At 33.6% G+C, this 22,199-nt stretch overlaps 1 protein-coding gene across 4 annotated transcripts in view; it reads left to right on the top strand.

Annotated features, from left to right (window-relative positions):
- CDK17 (cyclin dependent kinase 17) overlaps window positions 1-22,199 on the top strand; it is a 90,002-nt gene that overhangs the window by 61,408 nt on the left and 6,395 nt on the right. For all 4 annotated transcript variants that reach the window (XM_054696118.1, XM_054696119.1, XM_054696116.1 and 1 more), the window contains exons 5-13: window positions 519-644; window positions 9,260-9,316; window positions 10,378-10,492; window positions 11,466-11,560; window positions 11,723-11,785; window positions 13,865-13,988; window positions 18,751-18,871; window positions 20,982-21,079; window positions 21,583-21,688. In XM_054696118.1, coding sequence (XP_054552093.1) covers window positions 519-644; window positions 9,260-9,316; window positions 10,378-10,492; window positions 11,466-11,560; window positions 11,723-11,785; window positions 13,865-13,988; window positions 18,751-18,871; window positions 20,982-21,079; window positions 21,583-21,688 — 905 coding nt within the window. The remainder of the gene's footprint in view (window positions 1-518; window positions 645-9,259; window positions 9,317-10,377; window positions 10,493-11,465; window positions 11,561-11,722; window positions 11,786-13,864; window positions 13,989-18,750; window positions 18,872-20,981; window positions 21,080-21,582; window positions 21,689-22,199) is intronic.

Raw genomic sequence — 22,199 nt, forward strand, 5'->3', positions numbered from 1 at the left:
AGATTCCTCTGGATACTTTATTTTGTGAAAAATATATACTTTATATTGTAAATATGGGAACACTTCCTTTATAGTTCATCATACCTACTTATCTCTATAACACATTCAAGTTATGTCTTCATGTAGAAGAATGAACTTGTTTGATTTTCTTTGTCAGTGTTATGCATAACATCAAGGACACAAGTTAATTGTGAATGTCATTTTAGTGTATTCTATAGAATCAAATTTTTCAGGAAAAAACAATATATTTTGAAACAAGAGAATTCCATGTCTAATTTAATTTAAGATGAAATGTTGGTCATTTATGAAAAACTGCATTTTATACTTTTGCTTACAGTATATATTTTGTGGGCCATATATATAATCAAAATAGGTAACATTGCAACTGCAATACAATTTTACAGTTACTTATCACTAAGAAATAATAAAGAACATGAATCCAAAATTTAAATACCCTTGTTTTTCTTTGTGGTTACCTACAAATACCTTTTTTCCTTTCTCTCTCTCTCTTTTTAAAGGATTTAAATAAGCGGTTATCACTGCCTGCAGATATCAGAATACCTGATGGATATCTTGAGAAGTTGCAGATAAACAGTCCACCATTTGATCAACCAATGAGCCGAAGGTCACGTCGAGCTTCCTTGGTAAATATTTAGTCTCTTATACTACACCATCAGATGTTTGTTTGATTTTCTAAGTGTAAATATTTTATAATTTTAAATTTAATTTTTGAATAAATTTTATTGCTTTGGCTTTTGTATTTTGTTTTCCATTCTTAAGAGTTTAAAGATGGCTATTGGACTAGGTCTTAAGCTATTTTATATTTTATTTTGGTAAACTATTAATATTTTTATTGCCATCTAGTCCCTGCTAGCTGTATAGACTATATTATTATATGCTAGATATACAGGAAGTACATAAATGATAATTGTATTCTCTATGAATAGAAGATTTTTTGCAGTTTTTAATACACTCTTTTTTGTAAAGTTAATATGCCAATATTCAGATTACTAAAAGGAAATTTGAAAAATCCCAGAAATCTCATCATGCTTCCTTCCAGTTTCCTTTCTGTCCCCCTCCCCCCCTTTTTAAACTACTGTAAACATTATCCCTGACTCTAAAGTCAAAGATTACTTTTATCCATGTTTCCCATTGTTTTGATTATGTTATTAGTACATTTTAGGATCCAGACTTTTTTTTAAATCCTTATTTATGTACACTACTTTAAAAATGCTTTTGATAGTTGTTATTTTTACTTGAACTTTTAAACTTTATAATTATGAATCTATGAATTGTCTGACTACATTTTTATACAAGTTTATATATGTGTTATACAATGTGTATTCCAGTATATTGGAAATACGTAATGTGTATTCTTTTTGTGGTTGGCTTCTTTGTTTTGTGTTTTATCTAGACAGTTCATGAATTTTTAGTTATTTGCTTTTATTTTCACCTGGTATTTCATCATATGAATACACTATACTTTATTCAGTTTTCTATTAACAGACATTTACATTTGGATTGTTAGTTTTGGGCCATTATCAAATAGTGCTTCTGTCACCATTCCTGTACATGGGTTTTGGTTAGCATATGTAAGTATGTTGGGTACATATTAGGAATGGAATTATTGGGTCAGACTGTATGTATATGTTCTGCTTGCCTAGATACTGTCCAAAGAATTTCCAAAGTAGTTATATAGTTCGCCCTATCAATGTGTGAAAATTTTCCTCAACAATTTTTTATATTGTCTGCTCCCCCCCCTTTTAAAACCTTCACTCTTCTGGTGAATATGTAATACTATCTCATTATGATTTTATTTTGCATTTTCCTGATGACTAAGTTAAACACCTTTTTTTTAATGTTTATGGATCTTTTGCAAAAGTTAACTGTTCAAGTCTGTTGTCTCTTTTCCAGTTTTTTGATCCTTTTTAAATTGTTTTAGGAATTCTTTATGCATTTTATATAAAAGTCCTTTGTTAGTTGTATGTTACAGATGCCTTCTCTTAGCATGCAGCAAGTGACCCAGCAGTGGTTACTGAAAGAACAGCTTTCCCTGTTGCAGGGTCACCTTTGACATAAAGTCAGGTGATTGCACCTGTGAGGATTTCTTTTAGATGACTGTCATCATAGTTGAGGTATGAATAAAGTGCTGTGGGAAAACAAGAGAGACAGCAAACAAAATGTCTTTGTATAACACAGGTTTACAGAGGAGATACAGCTTGAGCTGGCTCTAGAAAGTTGGGTAGGAATTTGTCAGGGGCATTTTAAGGAGAGGAAACATCATGAACTAAAACCCATAGGTATGAATATGGGCAAAATTATAGCTAATGTGAGGGGAGGATGTGGAATAATATTAAATAGAGCAGATCCAAACTGTAGAAAGCTTTGGATATTAGGCTAAGGAGTTGGGACTTCATCCCATGTAATGGAAGGACCTCAGCGATACTTAAACAAGAACTCACATGATCCCATTTTTTTTTCATAGCAGTAGTTTCAGAAAAAGTATAAATGATAAAGTAAAAGGAGAGAAAGTGTAGCGACAAGAAGATGAAGTAGGAGTTTATTCAAAATTAGGGGTGATATGGCAGTCATGTGGAAATGGAAAGTAGAACACAGATTCCAGGTACTATGTAGAGATGAAATAGGCAGTACCTGGCACCCAATTGAACACTGTATCAGAAGAAGGAGCAATTGATGATAATTCCTGTGTCAGTAGCAGTTGTTGTATAACCTTTTTTGTTTTGTTTCGTTTAAAGATTTATTCATACAAGAACTGGGGTACAGGCCAGAGGTCCGGGGGTTGGGAAGATTCACCAGAGACAGAGTGGGGAACGGAACAGGCAGACTGATTGAAATACACTGCTAAGGGGAGCAGCGGGCAAGTCAAGAGAGGTCTGCTGCACCATGTGTGGTGCAACCTGGCCGGCCAGCTGGGGAATCAAACTGCACTACTGCAGTGGCTGGTGATAGCTTGATAGCACTGTCTTTAACCCCTGTGCCACCAGGGAGGCCCTGCATCACCTTGTTACCTATGTATCCTACAGCATTTTTATCCACCAAAAACCTTCTGTTCTACTTGCATATTTTAATTATTTTAAAGAATAAAGCTTATGCTGTATATAATACGAACACATTATTTGACATTCACCATACATAGTAAGGTAAAAGTATAATGTCAACTTGATTTTGGTATAGGTGTAGATCATAGTTTTGTATCACTGCTTAAGACACTTTTATTCAAATACCTTTGTCACTTGATTACCTAGTTGATAGTGTTCTTTGGCTATCAGTTTTTGTCAAAAATTTATACTTAGTTTTGGAGTTTATTAAATGTTCAGATTTGGGCTAATAGTTTGATTTTATCATCATGTAGTTCTTAAAGCTTTGTCATTTAAGAATTTTTTTCAATCTACATAAATTTAAGGAAAACAGTGCCCTCTAATCAATGTTTAAGTAACAGGTTTTTATTATAATTGAGTGTTCCTATCCACCTCCACCTTATTTTTTAAATCTGAAGTGATTTATAGATTTCAAATTATGCTAAATGTGTTTGGTTTTCTCACCATGCGTTCATGTGCCTTTCTAAAGCATGGTTTCTTTGGAATGTACTAGAAAATTATTCTTCAGTAACCTACAATAATGGACAGGAAGGGGAAGGGGATTTATGAAAAAGAGATGGGAAAAGAAAAAGTCTTCACATGTGTGAATGCTCATTTTCCATAGATAATATAGTCTTTTTCTAAAATTTATTTTTCAAGATAAAATCTTAGCCTTTCTAAAAGTATAAAGCTTTGTTTTCATCAACAATAATACGTACATAGTAGAAGTAACATAAGTCCCTTGAGTACAAACTAAGAAACAAGTCAGAAAATTCATCTCTCATAGAGAAAAACATACAGTTGAGTTGATTGATTCTTCATGATCGTCAACCTCAAATAGATCCTCAGTATTGCTTTATTGACTTAGTCTTTCTCTTGTTAACTGTTACTCTCTCGCTATAAGCAGGTGATCTCTTTCTACATAGTAAAGAAGAAGGAAACCATTACCAGAAACTCTCATTTTCTAAATAGCAAATGTGCATATCTAACTATACCATTTCTCATTCCTTTCTTCCCTTTTAACTTTGAAGAATTGTCCTTCTTCCTTTCCCATCTCCTCAGGAGGATAGAATACTTGTTATCCCTATGCACGCATATGTATTCAGTTGATTTTTAATATAAAGAAACTAAGTAGTTTTAGATATACAGAAAAAGTCAAAAGATAGCATACAGAACTCCTATATACCACAAACCCAATTAACTTTATAAACACTTTGCATTACTTTAGTACATTTGTCACAACTAAGTAACCAACATTGGTACATTACTGTTTACCAAATCCTACACTTCATTCACATTTCCCCAATTTTTCACTGATGTCCTTTTTTTGTCCCATCCAGGACACCACATTGCATTTATCATCATATTTCATGTTAAGGATATTGGTTAACAAATTGATGAAGTGCTATTTAGCATTCACTTATGGTTGATAAAAAGTAGAAATTAACATAAACAAGATTTGTGGGAAAGCCTGTATGCCACTAGATAAGATCATTTGAGCATTGCTGGTCTTACAGTGTTGATGACACACCCACAGGAAGTTTTGTGGGATTAATTGTAACTTCAGTAGACTGAAAATCTGTAAGTGAAAATTTGTCTTCATTAGATTGATATTATAGGTTCCACACATTATAAGAATTACTTTTGCCTAAACATTAACTGTTGAATTCCTTATTCATAGCTTTACCAATACAGATTATTTATAGTCCTTTCCTGTTTCTAAGAGGTGAGAAAATAGGTATCAAATCCTAATGTATCTCAGAAATACTAATACATTGTGGGTTATAGAAGTGAGGTTCAAAACCACCCACAACTTAATTTACCTTTGATGTATTATTGTACATGGTCAAAGTCATATCATGATGAGGGTGACAATTTTTTTTGTTGTTTTTTTGTTGTTTTTTGTTTTTTTGATGGTCTTTTTTAAAATTTTAACATTTATCCTTTTTTTACATTTTTAAGACAATATTTGCTTCCTCCCACCCCATAGAATTGAGTCCCCATAGAATTTCCTTCCCCAAGGCACACATGCACCATCACCACAGTCCCCTGTGCTCCTCCCTCCTTCTCACCCCTCACCTTCCTCCTCCCCTGCAGTATATCTCTGTTGTGTTTTGTACTGTTATTATTTTTTTTTTTACACTGATGTCTTATTTGGTTCCCCTGTATTCCTGTTATAAGTGAATCCATCTGATATTTTTCTTTTTCTTTCTGGCTTATATCACTGAGCATAATTCCTTCTAGCTCCATCCACGTTGCTGTGAATGGCTTGAGTTTATCTTTTTTGATTGCTGAATAATATTCCATTGTGTATATATAGAGGGTAACAATTTTTGTAAGACTAAATGACCAAGTAAAATAATTTCTCTCTTTTCTGTCCCCCATATATCTAAGGATAGAATAAATTTCTGTCAGTAACAACAGTACAGTAATTCTCACAAGTAGGGAAATGGATGTTTGGGGGAAAAAAATCTTCATTTGTTGCCAGTGTTATTTACATACATATTCATTTTTAGAATGACATCTATAGACTTTTGTATATACACCATTGGTTTGGAAGCTTATTTAGAACTGCATTGCCACCATGTTACTAGAGCTTTACAATTATGCCATGGTTATATTGCCAGAGCCAAAGTAATTAAGAAGTTTTCCATAATACTCAATACCCCTTAAGTTATACTGAATTATATGGAAGGATATTATAAATTATAATTGATTTTGTATTTCAAAAGAAATTTTCATGTGCATATGCTCTACGAAACCATCTGAACAGGAATTTGCTTGAGGCTGCCAAGAAGCCAAGTATTTTCTTGGAGCAATGATGTATCAGAAATAAATACTTTTGTTTGGAAAGCAAAATTAAGGGCATTTTACTGTTACATTAAAATATAAAACTTATTTATTCCCTTAGCTATCATTTCTATCTTTACAAATTTTTAAAATATTCTAAAATAATCTAAGGTGGAAATCAGTCTAAATTGTGACTCTGTTGAAGGCGGAATCTTATCTGTCTTTTCACTATTTCTCCAGGACCTAGCATTGTGCTTGATAAATGTTGAATAGATGAGCTTTGTCCTCTGACCTCTGAATAATTTCTGTAGGACAGCATGTCAACAAACTCGTCATTATATCTATTGTTAATCTCGTCATGTTCAGCAAATAAAAGTACAAGTAAATTTTCTAAAGTTTTTCAAGATGCAGCAAGTAATATCTGAATGCAATTATTAAATCTTTAAGTTTAGAAATTATTAAAATGGGTGGGGGGGTACACTTTATTCTTTTAATTGGGTTTTGACAGACAACTAGTGTAACTGTACTTACTCTTTGAATTCTCTGCCTGCATAGGTGGAATTCAGCAATGTTGTTTATTTTGTAGATTAAATATTCAAATTTAACTTCATAATATAGTACAATATTTAATTTCTTTTCTAAAAGCAGAGTTCTAGCATATTTTAGTGTTCGCTGAATTTCAGTCTCTGAAGGGTGACCCATTATATTAATTTTATATGTACCTCTTACAGTTTACTCCTTACTTTATATGATATAGTAATCTCTGTAATATCTTTATTTTTACCATCTTGAACTTCTAGGCCACTCAAACATTCTTTAAAGCAAACCTCAGCATTTTTGTCATAATCTCCATTGAACCAAGTATGACATTTTAAGGGTATGCTAGAATTTATTCACTTAAAAAAATTTCCCACCCCCTGATAAGAAAAAGTTCCTAGGTCACGGTCATATTTTTTCTGTGTGCCTGTGGTTGTTAACAGGTGGTGACATTTTTCCTTCAGGGATATGCATTGTTTATTGTTAATGGTTTACATTTATTTCCATTATAGTTTTTTTCCCTTCATAAAAGCTATGACATAGACTTAAAATTCATGGCAAAAAGTATAGTTCTATACTTGTGAATTTGAAGCACCTCAATTTTAGAGATTGGTAGAAGAAAATAATTTATTATATCCTAATTTGTGTGACGTTCACATTAGTCAATAAATGGAGTAATTTAAGATCATATAAAAAGGAACTATTAAAAAGATTACAGAAGCCTAAAGATTATTCAGAAACGGGCTCTCATGTACCAAACAGTGAGTTTTGTTTGCCATGTTTCCCATATAAATTTAAAAACTCCATTTGCATTTGGAAAGTATTGTCTGTTATAATTTTACTTTATTATTCTGCAGTTATTGTTAATAGAAAGCATGAATTTAACATACTGAATCATTTGAACAATACATGGGTGGATGGTGTGTGATGGTTCCAAAACCATTTTTTTTAAAGATTTTTCATATATTTATTTTGCATAGAACTGGGGTTCACACCAGAGGTGCGGGGGAGGGGGTGAGAGGATTCACCAGAGACAGTGGGGAGCAGAAAGGTAGAGCCGCTGAAATACACTGCAAAGAGCAGTGGGAGAAACAGGAGAGGTCTGCTCTGCCATGTGGGTTAGCTCCCTGACTCAGGCTATTGTGGTGGCCTTCAAGGTGGTAGTGCCGACACTTAATCCCTAAGCCACTAGGGAGGCACCCCACCAAAACCAAATTTTTTTAATTGAAATTTATTTGGAAAGCACTGTATACAGAAAAAAGGGTCTTAACAAGCACAAAGAGAAGCAGTTTTTCAGTCATTTCAGTAATACCGCCTGGTGACTAATTTTTATTAGTTTGCCAGAATTTATCAGTGTTCTGTTCATGTTCAAAATTACATGTGGACATGTAATTTTCCTCATGACTTTTAACATGCCATGATAATATATCATTGTATCAAAAAGATAAAAATTCCTTGAGGGGCCTCTGCTACTTTGGACCACTCAACTTTAGGCAGTTTGCCCTCTCGTGCAAAGTGGTAGTGAATGGTAAGTCAGATTGGCAGATGTAATTTTTATTTTATTCAACACTTCCAGAAAAATTGCATATTTGAACCTCCAGAATTGGACTAAATTATAATATTTAATGATCCAGCATAGTTTATATAACTTTGAGCTGGGATTGGATATAAAAAATATTATTTATTTCCTGGTTATTTATTTATGGACATTTGTACAATTTTGAGAAATTAATCTGTCCTGCCTTTTCCACTATCTGCAAGGTACTAGAAAGCAATTTTAAAAAATTCTTTTTCTCCTTTTATGTTTGTTAACTTTTTCTATTTCTACTCAATCCCTAAATTTCCATATATATATTTTTTTGTTCCTAAACCTTTTATGTTTTTATTTTTGTCTTTTTTTTTTGTTTTGATTTTAGTATTTAAATGTTAGGTTTCTTTTACGTATTTGGGTATAATGCCATCTAATTCATTTATTGACTCCATACAAAATAGGCAAAGAAGCTTGAGGTTTGAAAGCATTGGTTCTGTGAACACACTTTTAAAGCCTTTTTTTTTTTTTCCCTTTCAGTGGGGGGGGTTAGCCAAGGAGGTTGAAACATATTATTTCTCCTGTGTTAGCCTTTTCCTGATCCAGTAATAGAGTGTGACTTTCAGTTGTCTTTATTATTTTTTTAATTAGAAAGCCTGAAACAAATTTTTTTTTAAAAGATTTATTTATTTATTTATTTATTTATACAAGCACTGGGTACAGTCAGAAGCGCGGGAGGGTGAGAGAATTCACCAGAGCCAGAGCAGGGAACAGAACAGGCATACCGACGAAACACACTGCTGACGGGAGCAGCAGGCATGGCAGGAGAGGTCTGCGCGCCAAGTGGGACCCTTGCAGGTGGCCGGGAATCGAACCGGTGCTGCAGAGGCTGCGGGCAGCTTCACAGCCCAGCGCTAAACCGCTGCGCCACCAGGGGAGGCCCACAAATATTTTACTTTTTGCATGCTTCTTAGGAAACTTCAAAATTGGTGAAGAAAAATTATTTTGCAATTTTGTTAAAAAGAAAATCATGTAGTTATCCTTTATAAAATTTTTTATAATCTTAAAATGTACTTCATGTCTTACAGTCGGTATTTTCATGTCAGTTTTAATAGTGAACTTTGGTGTTTTTGACCCTGTAAGTGTTCCAACATTGGTTATATATATTTTGAAAACTTGACAGATACAATTTAGTTATAATCAAGATTTCTCAATTCCAAGATCATCTTTAAAGCAGAAGAGTTTCAGAAATTGAGGGAAAAAATACATTTTTAAGAATAGTAAATTTATAATTTTTTGTTTTCAGTCAGAAATTGGGTTTGGGAAAATGGAAACCTACATCAAATTGGAAAAGCTTGGAGAGGTAAGTAAATTATTTCAAAAATTTCTCTTGTTTATTATCTGAACTCTTCTGTTAGTCCAGTTTTTGCAAACCTGGAAAAAATAATGTAAACACTATTGTTCAAAGGATTATATCTTTTTCAGAAAAGGCAACCAATGTTAGAAGGAAATTAAAGCCTTCAGTGAGTAAAATTAGCCCATCTAGTTTAGCCCTCTTAAACTTAAGAGGAAGTAATTTTTTTTATAACCTGATAAAAATCCTTTAATCCTTTATTAAAGCACAAAATATTGTGCTTTCTTGGTACTAACAAATAGACATTTGTTAGTAGCCTCCTACACTCTCCTATCTGCTCTCATGGGAAATTGCATGAGTTCAAACCTGTGAAAAATCAAAGTACTGTCTTTGATCAAGACACATCTTGTTAAAGGTGAAGGTAATATTTGGCTAATAAGGCCTTGGTCTTCTTGAACTTCCTAATGGTACTGGCTGATTTTGATGTTATCTTACTTTCCAAGGTGAGAAAGGGCAAAAAAAAGTAATAGAATTAGTTAACAGTGAAGCCTTAAGAGAGTTTCAGGACTGTCCTAATACTAAAAGAAGTAATCTCCTGTATACAGTGTTATGTCATATTTTTTAAAGGATAGTTAATGTTCAGAAATTCTGAACTTTGGAAACAACGTTTTTATAATTTAATAAGGTTATTTTTAAAATTTTAGTTAATGTGTTAGTTTCCTTAATCTCCACATACTGTTGCAGATAAAAATATCTTTGATCCTAAAGATAATACTCCAATGTTAATCTGATACAAAGTATAAAAAGTAAATTAACTATTCTTCCCTATGTTTACATATTTTTGAGGCACTCTGTAGGGTTGGTTATAAATTATAAGAGTCTGGAAGCTATGCATATGGAACTGAAAGTCCTCTTGGCAGTAGGAAAACCAAGACTAATCATTGTGACATTTTCTTTACAAAATGGAATTTAATATGTGCTGAGATATTCAGGTAGGACTTTATTGTATAGATGGTATAAATAGAGACTCATGTTAACCTTTGATGTATTTTTCAAAATATATTTTATAGGGTACATATGCGACAGTATATAAAGGAAGAAGTAAGTTGACAGAGAATTTGGTGGCATTAAAAGAGATACGGTTGGAACATGAAGAAGGTGCACCATGCACAGCTATAAGAGAAGGTATAATTTGATCTTTGTGAGCAAAATATATTGTGAAATTCAAGTAGAGCACTTTAAAACTAAAGCTGCATAATACCAGCTAATTTTTTGCAAGTAAAAAAGACCTCAGATATAAAAATATTAATTACTGGAAGATATATTTAGACCTCACAAAAGCTAACATCTAAAGTCAAAGTATTCAACAGAAATGAATTATTTTAATGTATAGCTTATTATGAAGTCACTAGAAAAAATTGCCATGGCTAAATATTCCATACCAGAAATGTTACATGGGTGCGTGGAGGGAAAGCAAACTGTAAATGAGTATGTAATACATATGTTTGTATCATGATACCATTTAAAAAAAAAAAAAAGCTTATCCAGAAAAATCATTTGAATAATTGATCAGCAGTTGGAAAGAGAAAAAATTCTTGTGTGTTCCCTCTAGATTAACCCTGAAAGTCTCAATAGGCTTAACATTTGAGAGGGGAAAAAAGATGATGATGATGATGATGATATGGAGAGTATTTTTGTAATATTGGGGACAATTCAGAACCATACAAGAAAAAAAATAATTTTATTAAAATTTCAATTATAAATCTCCTTGGTGCATTCCTGTTTTAAACTTAAGATGATCGTGAGGGTCCTCCCTGGTGGCATAGGGGTTAATAAGTCAGTGCTATCACTGCTATCACAACTATGGCCCGAATTCCATTTTGGCCAGGATGCTAACCCACATAAGGTGCAGCAGACCTTTCTTAGTGTATTTCAGTAGATCCCCCTGTTCTTCTATCTCTGGTGAATCCTCTCACCACCGCCTCCCCAACACACCTCTGGTCCACACCCCAGTTCTTCTATGCATAAATAAATAAATCTTTTTTAAAAATTAAACTTAAGATAGTCTTAAACTTAATTAGTTCATATATTAAACTTTAGATTTTATAAAGAGTGGCTGCCACAGACTAAATAATTGATTTTCTTTTCGCTTTTGCAGTTTCACTATTAAAGGATCTAAAACATGCAAATATAGTAACCTTGCATGACATTGTTCACACAGATAAATCTTTGACCCTGGTCTTTGAGTATCTGGTAAGTATTTAATAAGAATTCAGTATTTAATAAAACAGTGAATTGGATTTTTTAAACAACGTTAGGGACATTATTATTTTGTTAAATACTATTTAAGTAAATCATCAATACCTTCTGAAAACTACATATATATTACTTTGTAAAGTGCTGTATGATTTTCAGGATAAAGACCTAAAGCAGTACATGGATGACTGTGGAAACATCATGAGTATGCACAATGTAAAGGTATGTTTTAGTATGTCGTTTTCAGTTGTTTCGTGAAAAATGGAATTTGACTTTTAGAATATAATGTAGTATATACAGATCTTGACTCCCGTACATCTGAGAGTTATAAAGTTCAATCTTCAACTGAAAAAAAAAAAGCCAAACACTAAGCATAGATGAACTGTCTTGCATTATATTTACCAGCCTCAAAACTATTCTATTTCAGAATTTTCTCTTCGACATTTTCAGTAGTTTATTGTACTCAATATATTTACTTTCAAAATCCAAATGATTAAAATAAATAGAAATGATAATGTATTCTGCAAAAGGCATCCTTTAAATGGCAAACTCACCTACCATATTTAAAATGGTACTTAATTATAAAACAGTAAGTTTCAAGGTACTAATCTACTGAATAGCACCAGGAACATACAAGTATTGCAAAATCTGGTTGGAAATACCAATCTATACTGTCAGAAGGGAAAGTAAGATAATTATATTTACTTATGTACATATCTAAACATACAAGTAATGACAGAAAAGTTTGGCATCTTAATCAGTGCTAGACGAAACTGCAAAATAAAGTAAAATCAAATAAAAATGTTTGATATAGTTGAGTTCTTGCAGTAGGTTTCTTTTACCTGAGTGTTGTGCACAAATTTAGCAAACATGTATTTATTTAAACTTAGTCAACAGTTTGTGAGAAACTGTTCTGGAAATAGGCTTGCCCAGCTGTGTGTTTGAGGCAGTTCAATTGTGTAGATAGTGACTTTAAATTTTTTGAAAATAGTAGGTTTGGTGGATACAAAGGAGAGCTAGTTTCTTTTACTAAATAAAGGAAGCTTTAGAACATACGGATAATAGATAACTAAGAATTGGAGAATAAGGCTTTAAATTTATTTCCAAATTTTGAGAATTATTTTCATCGTTTTTTACATTTTGTTATGAAGTTTGTGAATCTTGTTTTTCATATATTTGTTTGCAGTTTTTCTTTTTTTTTGCTTTTTTGCTTTTGTATTAGCAATAATTTGGAAGGAAGACAAAGATCTTAAATTTCAAAATTTGACAAAGATTTGAGTTTATTACCTTTTATGCCAGGGCTACATGCTTGGCTTAAATTATAAAGTATTTTATTGTTTGTTTGTTTAAATAGCCCTTATATTTTTCAGACATAAAAAAGTAACCAGGAGTATGTGAAAATAGTAATTTTAGAGTTTCAAATCATAAATAATTGTAGAAACCCTGCTGCTTAGAATTTCTTCAGGCCTATTATTTACCAGCTGTCTTGGCTTACTCTCAATTTCTCATCTACAGGTAAATTGAGAGTACACTCTTGAATCCTCTGACTTGAGGCTCTTTTTGTTAACCCCAAAGAATCAAAGACCTTCTGTGTTCATCCCTTTCCACCAAAATTCACAATAAAAGTCTACCAGTAGCCTTCTTTCAAAGAGTCATTCAGAGCACTATAGTGCTAATTGTCTTTTATGAATCATGGCAGATTTTGAAGGCTGAGTAGGAGGTGCTGCAAGTAAAGTACCCAAGAAGTGGGTGATAGAAGCTGGTTTAGGTTATTTTTAAAAAGCACTTAATTTACCAGAGCTATGCAGTACCATTCTCTTTGACACCTCAGAATTTTAATAAAACCGCCAAATCTGATGACTTATTTTCAAGTCTGTGTTCCAGGTCAGTTTTTTTTTTTTTTTTTTTTTTGTTTTTGTTTTTTTTGAGGGTAGAGGAGATTGGAAGGGTGAATAAAGGGTGGTTATTTATTTTGCCAAAATTTCCTAATCGGGCTGTAATCCTTAGTAGATCTGTAAGTTTATGAGGAAATTTTAAGTTATTTTCTGTAACAAATGAATTATTACTAATAAGGTAAAGTTTAATTTTATTTTCAAAGGTACTTGTTAGGCTAGGAAAAAACAAGTAGATGCCTTAAGTAGAATAATAAATTAAAAAAATTCAGAAAACTATGTAAGGAAAAGACTTTGTACTTAAAAAATGTCGTTTTGGTTGGTTTTGGTTTTTTTTTTAACTGTTCTAAGTCATTTGCTTATGCCAAAGTATAGCTCATCTGTAAGACTAATTTTTTTGTTTCTGTAGCTATTTTTATACCAAATTCTGCGTGGATTAGCATATTGCCACAGAAGAAAGGTGTTGCACCGAGACTTGAAACCACAGAACCTCCTCATTAATGAAAAAGGGGAATTAAAATTAGCAGATTTTGGTAAGGAATGTGTGAGATATTTATAAATAGTTCTGGTGGTTAAATTTAAAAGAACAGTCCTTGACACTGATTACTTTTATGTGCATTTGGAAATTTTCTCTGTGGCCCTCAGAATGAGATACTGACAAAATTTTGGTGGGTGCATTATGTTAGTGAATACTGAATGGTACCAGTTCTCAGACGTGGTCCATAAATTGTTAAGGTTCTGAAACCTTCTTGGGGGGTTACCAAAGGTATAATATATTATCAAAATTAAGCCAGATGTTACAGGCACACATTAAAGGTACTGCCTTTCGGTTCCAGACCAGCCTAGCCTAATAAAAGCAAACTTCACAATAAAGTGAGTCTCAAAATATTTGGTCTTCCAGTGCACATGAAAATGTTTATACTATAATATAGTCTGTTAAATACGCAATAACATTATGTCCAAAAGAATACATTCATACCTTAATTAAAAAATATTAATGAAGAATGCTCATCAGGTGAGCCTTCAGTGAGTTGTAATCTTTTTGCTGGTGGAGGTCACACAGTACTATCGAAGATCTCCATTTGTAGATATAATAATATGAAAAACTGTGAAGTACCAAAATGTGACACAGAGATGTGACATGAGCATGTGCTATTAGTGAAAATGTTGCCGATAGGCCTGTTCAACACAAAGTTAACTCAAATCCTTACAAAAAACACGATATACGAAGGGCAGTATGATGAGATATGTCTTTATTTGCCTTTTTCATTGTGTTAGTATTTGCAGCTGAGGTTGATGGTTGGTGATATTAACAAATATGGTGGGTTTGGGGATTTTTTGTTATTTTGGATTTTTTTTTTTTCTATGTTAAAGAAATTGACAAGCATTTGGATTATATGTATAGCTCCGGGAACTGGTATTTCCGTATGATCTATATGTGATATTACAGAATCATGCCTGGATAAAAGATCCACTTAGAGTACAAGTTAGACCTATGAATTTTAATATAACAAAAGTACAAAAAGTTCATTGATACAATTTCAGTTCCCACATAACCTTTTAGAAGCTAAACATTTTCCAGTGCTAGTGCAGTATCTGGGAAGAAAATGTACTGTTGTCAGAAAAGACTACTGTAATGCTCCTTTTTCCATCTTTGTGTGAGATCTGATTCTCTTCAAATACTTTAATCAAAGTAATATACAAGATTGAATGCAAAAGCAGATGTGAGACTCCAGTTCTCGTCTATTAAAACAGAACTTTGGGGCCTCCCTGGTGGCGCAGCAGTTGAGCGCTGGGTTGCGAGGCTGCCCGCAGCCTCTGCAGCGCCGGTTCGATCCCCGGCTGCTCCCCAGCCACCGGAGGAGGGTCCCACATGGCGCAGACCTCTCCTGCCGCCCACTGCTCCCCTCAGCAGTGTACTTTGGTCCTTCTGCCTGCTCTGCTCCCCGCTCTGGCTCTGGTGAATTCTCTCACCCTCCCGCGCTTCTGACTGCACCCAGTGCTTGTATAAATAAATAAATAAATAAATCTTTTTAAAAAGAAAAACAGAACTTTGAAGATTTACAAAAATGTAAAACAAGGCCCATCTAGTTTTTATTTTGTTATTCATGTCTTAATAATGAATGAGTGGTGTTTTTAATGAAAAAGTTGTAAATTTTTTCAGTGTTTCTTATATGGCAAATATTAATAAATATGATATATGGAAATACCGGTTCTTTGGGTCTTCAGTAATTTTTAAAAGTATAGGGATCCCAAGACTAAAGAATGTAGATGGCTGTACTGAATGGGGATTCCCTTTATATGCCCGGCGCCATGATTTTGTACTCATTTATGTGGTTGATAATTAAGTAGCTGTTCATATATCTCTCTTTAGCTAATCCCATTTTAAGGGATTAGAAAGTAAAATGAAATTAAATGTTTCTTCTTGCTTCCAGGTTCTTTTTTTTTACATTGAAGAAACTTTTTGTAGTAACTTTGATTTTTTTTTTAAAAAATTCTACTTTGTGAGAGTTTGAATACTTTAATGGAATGTAGTATTAAAGCCATGTAATTTTCCATAATTAGCATTTTATCATTTTTCAGAAGTGATTATAATAGTTTTACTTTTTTTTTTAGAGGCATGTTTTTCATTTATTTATTTTGTTTGTTTGTTTGTTTTGTTTATACATGCACTGGGTACAGTCAGAAGCGCGGGAGGGTGAGAGAATTCACCAGAGCCAGAGCAGGGAGCAGAGCAGGCAGAAGGACCGAAGTACACTGCTGAGGGGAGCAGCGGGCGGCAGGAGAGGTCTGTGCGCCATGTGGGACCCTCCTCTGGTGGCCGGGGAGCAGCCGGGGATCGAACCGGCACTGCAGCCGCGGGCAGCTTCGCAACCCAGCGCTCAACCGCTGCGCCACCTGGGAGGCCCTAATAGTTTTACTTTTGGGGGAATTTCATTAAATTTGATAAATGAGTGTTTCAGGTATTACTCTGTTAGTAACCTTGAAAATTCACTGTTAAGTGGTAAGTCTGTTCCTCAAATTTCTTCATTGACATATTGCCCATTTATTTGAAGGGTATTGAAATAGGTTGCTATTTGTGTTTCTTTCCTTTAAAAGGAAATGGATAGATCACATGTGTTTAAACAAGAAATTACAAATTATTTGCATATACTAACATAGATTATACAGTCTGTTCTTGAGCATAGCTTATGCTGCTCAAATTTCCTTATAATATTCATTCTCTCCCTCCCCGTCCTCTTTCCCCATCTCCTTTCTTTCCCTTTCTCTCTTTTTCAGAGAAGCCCTGCTTAGCAATTAGAAATGCAAAAAGAATGGCAAAGGCTATTAAAAACATATTTGGGGGGGATAGTACGAATGTTTAAAATTTTGCTTCTGACCTTTTACAAGGCATGCCAAGTAAATTTTACCTTCCCACAGGCAAACAAGAAATTTGAAGTATCCCATGAGATAATACAGTCGACATTGTCTATCTCTTAATTATTTATTTTGATTATTGATTACATAGTAGCATTCGTAGAACTAACTGCAAGAAAGGGAGGGCTATATAACTAAGTGATACTATAAGTCACATGGTAAGTTGTTTTTGATCCCTATGAAAATTCTTCCCTTTTTCCAATGGTCCATGAAATTTAAGTTTAGGAAGTACTAATATATTCAATAGATAGATGTTTTCATTAATAATTGAAAATTTCTTGTATAAAAATACCATATCATGTTTAATTTGGCTTGGAAAAAAATTGTTCATTTCATTTCCATGTCAATATTGAAATTCTAATTGTAAACCAGAAGCCTGTTAGAATAAGCATCCTAGTTTAGAATCCTGACAGGTGCATGAGAGTAAGTTGCTTTGATGCTATCAGTGTAGGTTAGGGTAAACAAAATTGCAGCCCTGTACTTTGCCCCCATCTAACTGACTACTAATGTCAGCAGAAAGGCTCAGAAAGTTGTCCCCAAAATTCACAGGAACATGATTCGTTGAGCTTACTTTACCAAGATAGGATAGTAGAGTAAAACGTCAAACAAAAGTGTCAATATTGCTCCAGTTATCCCTTTATTGTACTGAGGGATAATAAATGCTGCCTAATTACTTTAAATTTCATTTGAATGACTTATTTAATGAAACTCTGAGTTAGTCTTTTGTGATATTTTTCTTGATAGTTGAACAGGTATGTAAAGTTATATATAACAGAAATCACAGCTCAAAAGAAAGTGTATGTTAAAAGTAAATTTATATTTTTTAGATATCTTTTAAAGTTTCCACTTCCTGGGCCTCTCCAGTGGCGCAGCAGTTGAGCGCTGGGTTGCGAAGCTGCCCGCAGCCTCTGCAGCACCCGTTCAATCCTCGGATGCTGGCAAGGGTCCCACATGGCACGCAGACCTCTCCTGCCGCCCACTGCTCCCCTCAGCAGTGTACTTCGGTCCTTCTGCCTGTTATGTTCTCCGCTCTGGCTCTGGAGATTTCTCTCACCCTCCCGCGCTTCTGACTGTACCCAGTGCTTGTATAAATAAATAAATTAAAAAAAAAAAGTTTCCACTTCTGGTGATCAGTATTTGGAGACTTAAAGATAGTGAAAACATCTCACGCCAGTGGCTCGAGAGAAAGCTGTGAACAGTCACCTTTATACCTGGAGTATCGGTGAATTCCATGTTAAATTGGCAAAGGAATGGCATATGTTTTACACTCTTTACACTAATTAATAATATTTAAAAGTGGTGAGGTCTATCTTATTTTAAAAATTATCCATAGAAGCAATGTAATTTATTCCAAGGATTAAATTGGAAAACTTCTTTAAATGGATTTCTGCAAGGAAATGTCAGAATTCAGTAGGGTCATGTTTTTTTGATAAAAATCGGTATAGCAAATGAATATTATAGTCAGGTTAAAAGGTGACAAAAGTCTCTAGTTATAAGTAATAATATTGTTTATCTCAGTGCCATTGGCCTAATTTGCATCAATTTAAGTTCAGCAAGGAAGTAAATTTGATGTCATGATTCAGGAACATAAGGAAAATACCAAGTTTAGAATTACCCAGACACTCTAGAAGGTACATTCACATGCTTAAAAGCAAGCTCAGTCTTTGATTGTGGAATTATTTCACTTAATTACATGAGGACTTGCCTGATCCATCCAATACCATGTGCACTTAAAAAAACTCATAGACGAATTTTGATAATCCAGGAACCTACAGAGTAGCCATCTCAGACATCCTTGTGACTTGTGGCCATGGTGAAGATATGGAGTGGGATAAGTCTTTACAGCTGTTTCTTAATTGTTTTCTCTCTCCTTTGTAGGACTAGCCAGAGCCAAGTCAGTTCCCACAAAGACCTATTCAAATGAAGTTGTCACACTGTGGTACCGGCCTCCTGATGTGCTTCTTGGTTCCTCAGAATACTCAACACAGATTGACATGTGGTAAATATATGCAGATGTTAGTGCCATTTATAGTTTTGAAAGAATGTAGCCATTAACCCATGGCATACTGATAGATATTTGACTTTTAAGGAGATATGTTTTAAAGATCCACAGTATAAGCAATGATTAAGAGTTCTGGCACATGAGAAAGATCATCCAGGTTTGAATACCAGTTCTGCACATCTTAACTATATAATAACATTATTTGCCTGTGCTTCACTTACCTCATTGAAGGAAATAGGAATAGTAACAACTACTTTAAAAAGCTGTTTTATGGCTAATGTTAAGACTAACTGAACTAGTTAGAGTATTTGGTGTAAGTGATGTAAAATAAAATTGTTTCTGTCATTCAGTATTTGCAAAAACCCACTTGCTTTAAATTTATCTCAAAATAATAAACTGTTGTAGCACTCTTCCTCACCCCTTTAATCACCACACTCCTTTATTCAAACCTTTACTCCTTCCCCATTCATTGCCGATAGAATAGGTACAGTTCTTTATACTTAATAATGTCCACAAAACATGTCTAGATTACTTTGTCATTACATTTTAGACTAACCCTCTATGTAAGTGCTGGCCATTTGTTGCTAAGTGAACTACTCACTGTATCTCAAAAATAACCTGGACTTTTCCCAGCTTTGCTCCTGTGTTCATACCAGGCCATCTCTCTGGAATGCGCATTCTGCTTCTCTAACAAGGACCTGTGCTTGGGAACCTTCAAGTTACGATTTTCATAAATTCTTCCTGGATGCAACCTAGTCTCTGGTGGCAGTTCTTTCCTCTGAACTGCAATTGCATTTATTGCCTCTGCTCCTCATGGAGTGATAAGTCCTATATTTCTGTCTGTTGTCAATGATTGAATAATTATAATTTTATGTAACATTTTTTCTATTTTTAAATTGTGGTTAAGTGTATCACAAAAAAATTTTTTAACTAATTTAAAATGTACAGTTCTCTATCATTAAATACATTTACATTGTGATACAACCATCACCACATCCATTTTCAGAACTTTTTTTGTCTTGCAGAACTGAAACTTCATACCCAGTGAACAATTCCCCGTTTCCTTCTCTTTTTATCCCCTCATAAGTACCATCCTGCTTTCTGTCTCTCTGAATTTGACATTTTTAAGGGCCTCATATGAATGAATTCGTACAGTATTTGTCCTTTTGTGAGTGGCTTATTTCATGTAGCATAAATATCTTCAAGGATCATCCACATGGTAACATATACCAGAATTTTCAATATTTTTAAGGTCAAATCAGTATGAAGGTCGAATGAGTAATCATCGTATATTTGTGCTACATTTTGTTTATTCATCCATTGATAGACACTTGTGGCTTCAACCTTTTGGCTGTTGTGAATATTGCTTTTATGTACACTGGTCTACAAATATTTGAGACACTGCTTTCAGTTCTTCTGGGTATATACTTAGGAATGAAATTGCTGAATCATTCGATAATTTTATGTTGTTGGATTTGGTGGGGAGGGTTTTTTTTTTTCTTTTTTTTTTCCTTCTTGAGGAACCACTGTATTGCTTTCCATAGTGACTCCATCATTTTATTTCCTATGTAACGTTTTAATATGTAAAATTAAAGTGCATATACTGTTGCCAGAATTTAAGTTCTTTAATAGACAATGTCCTAAGCTGAATGCATATTCACACAGATCCAGAAGACATTATCCATTCATTGAGCCTCCATTAATTTCTCTCCCTTAGTCTCTCTCTCCCTCTTCACCCTCCACCTGCATATTCTATCTCTGCTTTCATTAAAACATTTTGAATCACTTGTTTTGCCCTATCCCTGCTACTCACACATAGTATTAAATGATTATTAGCTATTATGTTATTCTTGCAGAAGAGAGCTAGACATTTTAAGTTGGAAAAAATGCATCAATATATAGCAATGTAGATCTTTAGACAAATAAGAAAAATGTTAACAAGTTTAGTTAGATCTGAAACTATCTCTGTAGGAGGTTTGCAGGGTAGTACAAAATTCTCCAGAGGGGCAATTATAAGTAATAAAGGATTCTTACTATTTGTGCTTCATAATATGTAAATAGATTGCTCATTGTTTTTTTGTTTATCTTTGTTTAATGATATTTAAAGGGGTGTTGGTTGCATTTTCTTTGAAATGGCTTCTGGAAGACCTCTGTTTCCAGGATCGACTGTGGAAGATGAACTACACTTAATTTTTCGACTGCTAGGTAATAGAAAAAATCTTTTCCAGGGATTTGTCACCTAGAGTTGATTAACTGGATAAGACAGAATCTTTAAAAAAATACATTTTAAAAACTTTGATACTGAAACGAATGTTAATAGCTGTTACTGTAAGAATTATAATTAGCATAATTATAATCCCCTCCATAACTTCTCTTTTTCATTTACCAAGTTCTATCTTTACAATAAAGATTTTATGGAAGAATAGAGAAGAGAAATATTATTTGAAAATTGACTTTTGTCTTGTATTAGGAAGTATTTCTCTTTTACATGTCAACAAGACACCATCATTTTCATGTCTTCCTTCATTGAAAAGTCCAAAAAACGATCTATGTTTACTATTTCTATCATTTCACTTTGGTTTCAGTTTAAATAGTCAAATCATTTACTAAATGTAAATTGTTCTTTAAGATGCTTTCTTAGTACTGCCTATTTGTATATTTTTTCATATATAAAATTTATATTTATAAATACATTTTTTTAAATTTAGGAACTCCATCTCAGGAAACTTGGCCAGGTGTTTCTTCAAATGATGAGTTCAAGAACTACAACTTTCCAAAATATAAACCACAGCCTCTAATTAACCATGCACCCAGGTATTTTTTTTTTCCTTTAAGTGAAAGGGGGGAAAACCCAGCTATGTTTTCAAGTCTCTTGAGCATTAGCCACAGTTAAGGATTCAGGATCTTAATTGAATTTCTTCTTTCATATGTCAGACTAATTTTATAATTCCGTGACCAAGAATTAAAGTAAGCGATCCAATTGGTTTTGTTTTCTATGGGTTTATTCAGTATTTACTAAGAAAAAAACTGAGAAAATGTCTAAAGTAAATGCCTGATTCTGATACAAGATGATCTCTGAGTATTTTGGCCAGTGACATCATTTGTATTTGAAGAATATAAACCTTCCCACCTCTTATATTCTGAATGTTGGCCTTTCAATTAGTTTCTTTTTTTTTTTTTTTAAAGATTTATTTATTTATGCATACAAGAGCTGGAGTACAGGCTAGAGGTGTGGGCGTGGTGAGAGGATTCACCAGAGACAGAGTGGGGAACAGAACAGGCAGATTGATTGAAATACACTGCTGAGGGGAGCAGTGGGTGAGTC

The sequence above is a fragment of the Talpa occidentalis genome, unplaced genomic scaffold (genome assembly GCF_014898055.3).
Source record: "Talpa occidentalis isolate TD23 unplaced genomic scaffold, MPIMG_talOcc4v2.1 talOcc4.16, whole genome shotgun sequence".
Classification (NCBI taxonomy): Eukaryota; Metazoa; Chordata; class Mammalia; order Eulipotyphla; family Talpidae; genus Talpa; species Talpa occidentalis.